This window comes from Alligator sinensis, unplaced genomic scaffold, assembly GCF_000455745.1.
Source record: "Alligator sinensis unplaced genomic scaffold, ASM45574v1 scaffold550_1, whole genome shotgun sequence".
NCBI lineage: Eukaryota > Metazoa > Chordata > Crocodylia > Alligatoridae > Alligator > Alligator sinensis.
Window position 1 is genome coordinate 2,708,691 of NW_005841980.1, and position 12,047 is coordinate 2,720,737.

At 53.5% G+C, this 12,047-nt stretch overlaps 1 protein-coding gene across 1 annotated transcript in view; it reads right to left on the reverse strand.

Moving 5' to 3' along the window:
* Positions 1-12,047, reverse strand: part of TCOF1 (treacle ribosome biogenesis factor 1) — a 40,644-nt gene that overhangs the window by 18,601 nt on the left and 9,996 nt on the right. Inside the window, exons 3-8 of the mRNA XM_025200966.1 lie at positions 9,647-9,702; positions 6,432-6,571; positions 5,719-5,819; positions 5,029-5,380; positions 3,769-3,860; positions 3,004-3,270 (exon numbers count right to left, since the gene is read on the reverse strand). Coding sequence (XP_025056751.1) covers positions 3,004-3,270; positions 3,769-3,860; positions 5,029-5,380; positions 5,719-5,819; positions 6,432-6,571; positions 9,647-9,702 — 1,008 coding nt within the window. The remainder of the gene's footprint in view (positions 1-3,003; positions 3,271-3,768; positions 3,861-5,028; positions 5,381-5,718; positions 5,820-6,431; positions 6,572-9,646; positions 9,703-12,047) is intronic.

Below are 12,047 nucleotides of genomic sequence, written 5' to 3' on the forward strand. Positions count from 1 at the left end.
GACTTCCGCAGGGACAGGGCGGACCCTTTCCTTGGGCTCTTCGTGGTTGATGCTGGAGTGACGGGCGTGCTTTTCGTCGGGGTTGCATTGGTCTGTGGTGCTTTCACAGCTGGTTTCACCTAGAGCCAAGAGACTGGCATGAACAAAAAATGAACAAAAAAGCAGTCCCAAGACGGCACAATTCACCTGCTCACGTTAGACACCAGGGATTAAGATGCAGATATGAGGAGATTCTCTAGAGTCCCAATGACCAAGATGGGGTGAAAGCCAGTGACCAGTCTGAAGAGCAAGTCACCGTTTGGCAGGGCAAGGGAGAAGCTGGAACTCCTCGTGGGCTTTCCGGTGCCGCTGGTCACAGCCACGCAAACGATGCAGGGAGAAGGCAGCTCGTGCCGAGGGAAGTTTCAGCTCCCCAAGACGTGGGAAACCAATGGCTAAAAAGCACCAAAACTCTCCCACCCGAGCGCAGAAACCAGGTCTGACTTCTCGGGTCTGAATCTCAGTGCAACAGGTCACCTGCTCACCGGGCATGTAGGACCCCGGGCCTGCTTAGAGGTGGAATTGCCATTTCTGGGTGGGAGGGGGGAGGAATTCCTGCATTTTCTGTTAAGAGACTGAATCTGCTGCAGCTGCTTGAGGTTTGGAGCAGAAACAACCTAGAAACAACCATTAGCTACCTCATTACAAGCACGCCCTGACATTGCACTGTCATCCAGCTACAACTTTCATTCATAAAGACTTCAAGCCTTAGGGACAAGTGAATGAGGGGGAAGAGAGCATCTCAAACCGACACACCTGTGCGGCGGATGCAGGTTCCTCGCCCTCGCTGTCGGACGAGTCGCTGCTCTCTGAAGCATCGTCTGACTTTGCGCTCCCAGCAGCTTGTGCGGGACTCGTGAGCTGCACGGGTGCAGGACTCGTGAGCTGCACGGGTGCTGATTTGGCTGCGACAGCCGCGGACTTCCGCAGGGACAGGGCGGACCCTTTCCTTGGGCTCTTCGTGGTTGATGCTGGAGTGACAGGCGTGCTTTTCGTCAGGGATGCATTGGTCTGTGCTGCTTTCACAGCTGGTTTCGCCTAGAGCCAAGAGACTGGTATGAACAAAAAAGCAGTCCCAAACGGCACAATTCACCTGCTCACGTTAGACACCAGGGATTAAGATGCAGATATGAGGAGATTCTCTAGAGTCCCAATGACCAAGATGGGGTGAAAGCCAGTGACCAGTCTGAAGAGCAAGTCACCGTCTGGCAGCGCAAGGGAGAAGCTGGAACTCCTCGTGGGCTTTCCGGTGCCGCTGGTCACAGCCACGCAAACGATGCAGGGAGAAGGCAGCTCGTGCCGAGGGAAGTTTCAGCTCCCCAAGACGTGGGAACCCAATGGCTAAAAAGCACCAAACCTCTCCCACCCGAGCAGAGCAGCAGAAACCAGGTCTGACTTCTCGGGTCTGAATCTCAGTGCAACAGGTCACCTGCTCACCGGGCATGTAGGACCCCGGGCCTGCTTAGAGGTGGAATTGCCATTTCTGGGTGGGAGGGGGGAGGAATTCCTGCATTTTCTGTTAAGAGACTGAATCTGCTGCAGCTGCTTGAGGTTTGGAGCAGAAACAACCTAGAAACAACCATTAGCTACCTCATTACAAGCACGCCCTGACATTGCACTGTCATCCAGCTACAACTTTCATTCATAAAGACTTCAAGCCTTAGGGACAAGTGAATGAGGGGGAAGAGAGCATCTCAAACCGACACACCTGTGCGGCGGATGCAGGTTCCTCGCCCTCGCTGTCGGACGAGTCGCTGCTCTCTGAAGCATCGTCTGACTTTGCGCTCCCAGCAGCTTGTGCGGGACTCGTGAGCTGCACGGGTGCAGGACTCGTGAGCTGCACGGGTGCCGATTTGGCTGCGACGGCCGCAGACTTCCGCAGGGACAGGGCGGACCCTTTCCTTGGGCTCTTCGTGGTTGATGCTGGAGTGACGGGCGTGCTTTTCGTCGGGGGTGCATTGGTCTGTGCTGCTTTCACAGCTGGTTTCGCCTAGAGCCAAGAGACTGGTATGAACAAAAAAGCAGTCCCAAGACGGCACAATTCACCTGCTCACGTTAGACACAAGGGATTAAGATGCAGATATGAGGAGATTCTCTGGAGTCCCAATGACCAAGAAGGGGTGAAAGCCAGTGACCAGTCTGAAGAGCAAGACACCGTCTGGCAGGGCAAGGGAGAAGCTGGAACTCCTCGTGGGCTTTCCGGTGCCGCTGGTCACAGCCACGCAAACGATGCAGGGAGAAGGCAGCTCGTGCCGAGGGAAGTTTCAGCTCCCCAAGACGTGGGAACCCAATGGCTAAAAAGCACCAAACCTCTCCCACCCGAGCAGAGCAGCAGAAACCAGGTCTGACTTCTCGGGTCTGGCAGCGCAAGGGAGAAGCTGGAACTCCTCGTGGGCTTTCCGGTGCCGCTGGTCACAGCCACGCAAACGATGCAGGGAGAAGGCAGCTCGTGCCGAGGGAAGTTTCAGCTCCCCAAGACGTGGGAACCCAATGGCTAAAAAGCACCAAACCTCTCCCACCCGAGCAGAGCAGCAGAAACCAGGTCTGACTTCTCGGGTCTGAATCTCAGTGCAACAGGTCACCTGCTCACCGGGCATGTAGGACCCCGGGCCTGCTTAGAGGTGGAATTGCCATTTCTGGGTGGGAGGGGGGAGGAATCTCAGTGCAACAGGCCACCTGCTCACCGGGCATGTATGACCCCGGGCCTGCTTAGAGGTGAAATTGCCATTTCTGGGTGGGAGGGGGGAGGAATTCCTGCATTTTCTGCTTGCTTGAAAGCATGATAGGATTTAACCTGCAGCATTGGCCTGAGGTTTGGAGCAGAAACCACCTAGAACCATTAGCTACCTCGTTAGAAGCACGACCTTACATCGCACTGTCATCCAGCTACGTTTTCATTCATAAAGACTCCAAGCCTTAGGGACAAGCGAATGAGGGGGAAGAGAGCATCTCAAACGGACACACCTGCACTATGGATGTGGGTTCCTCGTGCTCGCTATCAGAGGTGTCGCTGCTCTCTGAAGTGTCTTCCGGCTTTGCGCTCCCAGCAGCTTGTGCGGGACTCGTGAGCTTCACAGATGCTGATTTGGCCTGGCTTGTTGCAACAGCTGCAGGCTTCCGCAGAGACAGGGCGGACCCTTTCCCTGGGCTCTTTGTGGTTGACGCTGGAGTGACGGGTGTGCTTTTCGTCAGAGTTGCATTGGTCTGTGCTGCTTTCACAGCTGGTTTCACCTAGAGCCAAGAGAGAGAGAGTGATCTAAGCACAACACACAACATCTGGAGCAGGAGGAAAATGAAAGGAGTGTTTGGGAGGTGAAGTCAGCGGTGACAGGCACCACGATCCGTGCGTGGAGCGAACTACGAGCAAGGACCCCGTAACACTTTGAGCCGTCTGGACAACGACCCTGGGCAAAGCCAGGATCTGCAAGAGGTCAGTATACACTCGAGTGGATAATGATGCCGATTAAATGAGTGCATCCGGCAGGTCAGCGCTGCCCTGGGCTTGCTCCATCCTCTGCCCTGCCCCACTAGGGAGGAAGAACGACGCAGACTTTCCATCCGAAGCAGGCGGTGATGCCTTGCTGGGTTGGACGTCTCTGTTTCCTCAGGGGCCACAGCAGCCTGGAGAAGGCCCTTTACAATTTGAGGCATGACTGGGAGGTCTGAGTGTTCATGGGCACGGCAGCCAGGAATGGTCAAAAGCTCTCTGACCCCTCTTCAGGGAGTTACCAGGGCAGCCGGGGGCTTGTGTTCCTCTTCAGAGGATGTCTCGTCGCTGGAGGCCTCGCTGCTCTTTGCCTCCGCTGCGGTCGGCTTCAGCTCTGGAAGACAAGCAAGGAGAGGCTGTCGCCTACCCATACTCTCTCTTTGGGGACAGGCAGAAAGCTCTAAAAAGCTACATTGCTGTTGCTGCAGGAGCCAGAGAGAGGTAAAGCTAAAGCAGCCATCCCCACGCCCTCCCCTGGTAGCCTTCCACTTCCAACCAGAAGGCTCACTTGCATCTTCCCAAGGGAACTCCACTTAGGGTCACGACATGGGGCAGGGCCTAATGACAAGCAAGGGCCTCCCAAAAAGGTCAGAAACAATTCTTCCAGTCCCATGCCCCCTTAATTCACAGCTCACATTCATGTTTCCCACCCCCCCAAAAAATTAGCAATCAAAATTTAGGCTGCATGTCTTAAAGGAGGCACCTGATTCTGAACAGCATGGTTAAAAGCAAAACTCTTTTTCTTCTTCATCCTGCCTTCCCAAAACAAGGTGCGTGTCTTATTCATAGACAGTCTTATTCGGGGGCATGTTGTATGCAGATAAATATGGTATTTCGGAGTAAAACCTGCACCTACACACACACCTGGGAGTCTCTTCCTCTGCTACAGAGCAGTCGCACCCAGTCCTAGATCCTACAGCAAGCTCGGTAGATGCACGTAACTCATCTCAAAATCCGAGCCGCGAGCATGAACTGCATTTTTCAGGCTGTATGCTAAATGAAGCTATGTCTTCACAAGGATTTCTCCCTCCCTCCCTCCCTCCCTCCCTCGCACTCTCTCATCTCAGAAGTGATGAAAAGGACCTCTCTAAAAATTTCCAACAGATTCATTTCTGGATTGAGACCAAACCTGGAAAGCTGAAGACATTTTCAAAAAACCGCAGGGCAGGAATTTTCCTAGGGCAAGGACAGCAGCCGGAGATGCCAGCGCAGGATGGCTTTGCTGAGCAAACCACTTGACGCACCCATACGGGAGACTACCCCCCTTGCTAGAGCGCACCTAGGTCCCTGTCCCCTCCGAAGAAGGGGTACGCCCCATATAAAGTCTGCAAAATCTGGTAGTGAGCAATGATGTTGGCCTTGCTCCCTTTTTCCCAGGGTTTCCTCAACCTCCACAGGGAGCAATTTTACTCTGATAGTTCTCCAGGAAAGTTGCAATTACACTTCTCACGCTGGGCCTGACAGCTGCAATGCAACCTACTCTAGGGCCCCAGCGCTCCTACCTATTTTGGGGGCTGGGAGCTGTGCTCCTGGCTTCTCGTCCTCACTCTCCGATGAGTCGCTGGTCTCGGAGCTCTCTGTTGCTTTTGCTGTTGCCGCTGCTTTGCTCTGGGCACCTCTGGCCTGAGTTGCTGCAGCGGGCCCTGGCTTACCAGGAGCAGCTTTCTTCTGCCCAGCTTTGGCTGGAGTCAAGGCAACAGCTGGCACATCAGGTTTTAGCTTGTTGGCTTTGCTCCGACTGGTGGCTGCAGCCCCTGGTCTACCCGCAGGGGTGCTGGCTTTGTTGGGGGTGGCGTGTTGCACAGAGTTCGTAGCCTTGCCACCTGCAAGAGCAGGTTTCACCTGCAGGAAACACTAAGGGAACTCAGTTCTGAAGAGGTCTCCTTCCAAAGAAATCACAAAACCTCCAATATCTGCATGAAGCGGCTGCCCCAGAGGCCACCCCCATAATGTAGACATAGCCCAAGTCTACCCGAGCCTAGGTTTGTTGGCAAAGCTAACAGCTACATTTTCCCAGTATAGGGAAATTCATAACAGCTGCAACTACGCTGGGGGTTATGCCCCAGGAGTGTTACTGAAGAGACAGACAACCGTACCCATCCCACCTGGCTGCGCTGACAGATTCCCAGGAAGACCTGGCATCGGAGCACAAGCAGCCCTAGGAAAGAGGGTAGGGACCAGTGCAACCTCACCTCGACTCCCCTTCCAGCCACAGCACTGTCGTCTGAAGAGGAGGATTCATCCTCGCTGCTCTCTGTCTTCACTGCAGAGTTGGGGATAACCGGTGTGGCAGCTACAACACAGGAGGGGAAGCCGCAGTAAGCAAGGACCCAAAGACCAGGCTGCCCCCAGTGTGCGAGACCCAAAGTCAGAGCTAGCTAGGGGTTTATCTAGGTCAGCATAGCTATCCCCATTGTAGAGATGGGAAAACTGAGGCCACGAGGGTAAATGACTTGCCCACACTTATCCAGCACCAGGGCTACAGAAGAAGTGAACTGGGTTGAGGGCTAGCTATGTGCAAGGAGCTGTGCTCCAACAGCCGCACGCCCCGCAAAGGCGCATGCGAGCAGGGGCTCATTTGTGCGGGGAGTTCTTCCAAAACAGCCATCACCACTCACTCCTCGCGTGGTCGCGATTATCCTGGAATACGAGAGGCTTCTTCTGAACGAGCTGAATGCACACCCAAAGCGCGAGACCCATTTCGGAGTGATGCATTCATATACAAGAGCATCCACACAAAGAGCTAATGAGGAGCTGCTCCACCACCGAGTCTGCGCTGCCCCTTCACCCCAGTTACGTTTCCTACAGCCCTGCGTTACAGGGGTGGTTACTGCTACCTGGCTGAATCTCCTTTGCTTCCCAGCACCCTCTCAACCCTCTGCTCTTGGCAGGGAAGGGCTCTTACCCTTCGCAGCTTTCGCCGCCGTCCCTTCCTCCTCCTCCGAGCTTTCAGAGCTGCTCACGGGGTCCGGAACGCGGATCTTCTTCTCCAGAACGGCTCCTGCCCCATCAGCTGCCTTTCGCTTCTTGGTGTTTGGGGGAGCCCTGAAGGACAGCATTTGCAAGAAGCAGAGAGAGGCATCAATACAGGAGGCAGCCTTGACACTGGCAGCAACACATCCGGCCTTGCATCTCTACGGCTGGCGGGCTCAGTTCTGGAGAGCAACAGCAAGCACTCTTCTTCTGCTTGCGAGAAGCATTAAAGCGACCCAAAGAGCATCTGCCAGGACTTTGCTGCCGCCACACCTTGGAGCAGCACTGAGCAGATCTGAATAGGACCAGGGGACGGCAGGACCCGCTAATAGGAAGCAAGGGATTTCACCCTAAGTAACTGGGAGAGACACTTTCTGCTTTAGCAATCGAGCAAATGTGTTTGTGCAACCTCACGTCAGACCGGCAGCAAAGGCTGGGCTGGTTCTCCGTCAGACAGGTCCCAACACTGGTTCAAAATCTACAGCAGCCAAAGGATCGCATGGGAAAGACGGGCAGGGCAACAGCTAAGAGGCTGACTGGTCCACAGGGCCACGAGCAGGAAACTGCTTTATCAGCCGTTAGGAACGGACTGGCAAAAATATCAGATTTTATATAGAAGGGAAAGGGACTGGGGAGGGACCCTGCGAAGACAGGCAATAAGGGGCTGGATTAGATCGGCAAAGGCAGTTCCCACCTGAAGGGATGCTACAGCAACCAGCTCTCTGGACCTGCAAACCTTGTAGTGATGGGCTAAGACATTCGAGCGTTTCCGGTTAAGCGCCAAAGCCATTCCCTAGCCCAGTAATGCTAAGAAAACAGTAGAAGGCAGGATGCTCCAAAGGCTACTGAAAGCCTTATGCCGTCCCATTTGCAAGGCACCCGGTAATGCTTTGGGCTCAGGTCTCGTTTGTACAGCATTGCAAGGATGCAACGTAGCAGAGCTATAAGAGTTCAGTCTCATTGGAAGCAGTGACCCCAGGGTGACAGAGCCCTTGATTTCCCCATCACCGGGTCTAACTGGCCCAGCCTACCCCACATCCACCGCACTGGGGTCGCTACTCACTGCAACGACAAGGCTAAAGCGGCATTGCCCAACTCAGCCTGGGGAGAGCCTTGCTTTGTGCCACTCAGACAGCCCGCTCCCTGGTTGCTCAAGGACATCACTCAAAGGCTCCAAGGAGATTCCCTCCCGTATCTGGAGGAGGGCACAAAGGCAAAGAGGTGGCCTCTTCAGAGACCGCTGTGAGCAGCACAACTCATCACAGCAGAGCACAGCAGCTCTGCAAGGCAGAGCCCCCTCCTGCAAAGTTTAGGTGCAGGTCTAGACATAACAGCAAAGGCAGACACCAAACAATGCGCGAGTCTGGGGACACAGAGCTGGCTGGGGCTACAAAAAGTGACAGCTCACATCACAGGATATTTGCATCTCAGCAGCACCTTGAGGTTTTTTTTTAATCTCTATTTAAAAAACAAACGTAGGTGATGCAGCAGAGTGTGTAGCACCCAGCATCGTTTGCACGTTTTGCATGAACAGGTGCATTCAGCATCACGACGCGTGGGTGCAAGTAGCACAGGCAGCAAGAGCCAGCACGGGCAGCAAGATCTCTAGCCAGGCTGCATCAGCTAGGTTTCCTCACACTCAGCTCTTTCTTGCTTAGGTGCCCGCACGATCCCTAGAAAGGAAGCTGTGGAGTTACGTGCACAAGCGTGAGCAAGGCGACACGTCCACGTGCCATGCTTTGGCTGCAATGAAACCTATGAATTATTTTCCAAGGCGATTAGTGGCTGAATGCCACTTCCACTAAGATGCTTCGCTCCCTGCTGATTCAGCACGGGCTGCATCTTGCAGGAATAACTGGACTATGCCAGGCCCTTTGACAGCTGCTTAAGCCAGTTTTCATTGTACGCACGTCTGCAGCATCACACTGCCACGTGTTAAACTAAAGCAGACAGCGCACTGAATGGGTGCGAGATCCTGAGCGTACGTTTATTTTATGCTCCATAAACACAAAAGCCCCGCTGCTGCAGACGTCCAGGCAAATACGTTGGTCCCTTCAAGGATCTCAGCAGCAGTACTTGGTGAGGAAGTTTACTCACACAGGCAAGCTCCTGAAGGAGCTGCCTTGGAAAAAAAAAAATCAAAAGCAAACTTCCAAGTCATTGGGTCACACCAGATTCAGTTTGGGGCAAAGGAAAACCAGTTGCAAAAATGTTGCAAACGTTGCAAACCAGTTGCAAAAATGCCGGGTATCCAGATTGTAGCCAGACTGGTCTAGAGGAAAAAGCAATCAGGGTTCGTGGTAGGGGTGATAGTTCTTATTAGACCAACAAGATTTTTGCAAAAAAAAATTCTTTATTTGCAAGCTTTCGGGCACAAACACCCTTCACTGGGCATCGGAGAAAGGACTGTAAGAGTTCTGAGTAGACACGAAAGTTCATATTTCATAGGATTTCACAGAGGAGTCAACAGATGGAAAACTCCTCTGGGCAGCAGTTCTTCGCTGGTAAGGAGTCTCTGAACTTTCATTTCTACCCAGGAGAACTTTGGCAATCTTTTTTCTGCTGCCTGATGAAGGGGGTTTGTGCCCAAAAGCTCGCAATAACTTTTTTTTGCAAAAAACTTGTTGGTCTAATAAAAGATATCACCTCTACCAGGAGTCCCGATTGCTTTTTCAGCTATGCCAAGAGTTCTTGTCCCCAAGGAGAACCACGGTGCCCTGCTCCTGCAAAAGACAGTCTGTGCATGCTGGATCAGGGCCTAAGTCCTGGGAAAGCTCAAGGCTTCACAAAGAAGCTGCTGGGAGCTGCATGAAGCGGAGAGGGAGAAAAGATTTTTGCTGGTGGATGATTTCCTGCCCCCTTAACCCTGCCATATGGAGTGCAACCAGACCGAACAGTATTTAACTCTTATGCCCTAGGAGAGCTGTCTTTTAAGCAGCTGTAGATGCGGAAGGCAGGGGATGGTAGTGGAGAAGACCCCATTGTTCAAACCACATTTTCATCTTGCAGCAGCAAGAGTATTTCCGGTAAGTCAGCCCACCCCGACGAGCAGAAACCGCAAAGGCAGCCGAATTTGGTTCCTGCTATGGTGGGAGAGAAAAATGAGTTGGAGCCTTTTTGATAAGGGTTTCTACTGGACGGACTTACTTCTTCCAGTGGGTGAAGATCTCCTCGAGAGAGGTCGGCAGCGAAGGAAACTCTTTCTGCGGGAGAAACAGAAAGGAAACATTAATGCCGGTTCTTATCAAGGTGCAAGGGAAAGCAGGAAGCAGATGGAAAGACACTGCAAAAAACATGACTTAAGGGGTCTCAGCAGATGACTAAGAAACCATCGAACATAACTGCAGCCCCCATCGTTTCAGTTCAAGGTCCACTACCAACACGATACAAATGAAGTCGAAGGACTCAACTGCTCCATGCAACTCGGGAGAGCTCCACCACTGTCAGCAGAAGGATTTACGTGAAAGGTCTAGTCTCAGGTCTACACTGCAGATGTTTGCATGGAGAAAAGGCACCGTGGGTTAGGAACAGCGCCACGTGGGATCTCCACCAGCTTCGCTCAGGACTAAGGTGCCTGGCAGCACTGTTTAAAGGCAGTTCGCAGCATCTCTGAGTGGGACCGAGGTTTGAATTACCACTCTCCATCCTCGACTTTTGCAGCCCTGCACTAGCCAGCCCATTAAAGACAACGATGCCCGCTTCTGGGGAGGCCGACTGGAGGTTTCCAACACACTTCTGGCAACGTGCACAGAGGCCAGTCAGCACGTGCAGCCCTAGACAGCCTCATGAAAAGTTGGCAGGAGTGGTTTAACTCACCAGCTGAGGTCAAATGGGTATTAATTCCCCCTCCATCCCTTGCACGCATGCACAGATACAGCAATAAGGCCAAGCTCAGGATGCCTCCTTTCCCAGTTGGCATTTTATTTTAAAGCAAAGTTCTCACTTTCCCATGGGACCGCGGAGGCCCAAAGAAAAGGGCGCCCTGGTCAGAGCAACCATTCAATCAGTCTGGTGCCTGGTCCAGATCACACAGAAACCACCAGCCCAGCCCTCGCTCCCTCCCCGCCATGCGCCGTGGGTTATATTTGGAGGTAGTGGGGATCCAGCAGGGCCCAGGCAGCCGCAGCACGTCCACCCCGTCACGGGGCAGTCACAGGAGCACAAGCAAGCAATTGTTGGGACCTGTCAACAGGCTGGAAGCGGTGGCCATGGGGAGCAGGGGGGGCTGCAGCCTGGCCATGAGGTTCCTCCCAGGCTGGGCCAGGGGGGTGAAGGTATAGGAAGCACTGCAAATGCAATGCAATCAAATCCAGTGCAATGCAGTGCACTGAAATCATAGAAAACGAGGGTTAGAAGGGACCCCAGGAGGACGCATCTAGTTCAACCCCCTGCTCCAAGCAGGACCAGCCCCAACTACAGCATCCCAGACAAGGCTTTGTCTACCCAGGTCTTAAACACCTCCAAGCATGCAGACTTCACCACCTCTCTGGGTAACTTGGCCCAGTGCTTCACCACCCTCCTAGTGAGAAAATTCTTCCTAATATCCAACCCAACCCAATGCAACCTCTGGGAAGACTGTTTTAGGCTGGACATCAGAAAAATCTTCTTTACCATCCGGGTCTACAGTCTGGAACAGACTCTCCCCCAGAAGTGGTGCAAGCACCTAGTCTGGACCCCTTTAAGACACACTTGGATGCTTATCTCACTGGGATCATTTGACCCCAGCAAACTTCCTGCCCCTGGGGCTGGATCCGATGATCTTGCAATGTCCCTTCCAGCCCTAATGTCTATGCCAGAGGTTCTCAAACGGTGGTCCGCAGAAAGGTGACCTAAGACTAAAGCTGAAACATTACACTGGACTTCCTGGAACTTTGCTCATAAAAACAGGCACGTCCATCGCATTAGAAAGGTCAGACTACCGATATTAAAACATGAGTTGTGGGCTTTGATTTGTAGAACAAAAAAAATTTTATTAAGTGGTCTGCTGAGACCCTCAGCGATTTTCATGTGGTCCATGAAAAAAAGTTCGAGAACCACCGGTCTATGCAATGCAACGCACTGAAACCCAAGGCACCCCAATGTGCTGCCCTGATGCCCGGGGCACCCCAATGCAACACACTGAAGCCCGGGGCATTGCAATGCACTGCCCTGAAGGCCAGGGCACTGCAATATCATACACTGAAGCCCGGGGCACCCCCATGCACTGCACTGAAGCCTGGGGCATCCCCATGCACTGCACTGAAGGCCAGGGCACTGCAATACAATACACTGAAGGCCAGGGCACCCCCATGCACTGCACTGAAGCCCGGGGCACCCCCATGCACTGCACTGAAGGCCAGGGCACTGCAATACAATACACTGAAGGCCAGGGCACCCCCATGCACTGCCCTGAAGGCCAGGGCACTGCAATACAACACACTGAAGTCCGGGGCACCCCAGTGTGCTGCACTGAAGGCCAGGGCACTGCAATACAACACAGTGCAGGCCAAGGCACTGCACCGCGCTGGCCTGAAGGCCGGGGAGCCCCTGGCAGCGCACGCGGCGGGCC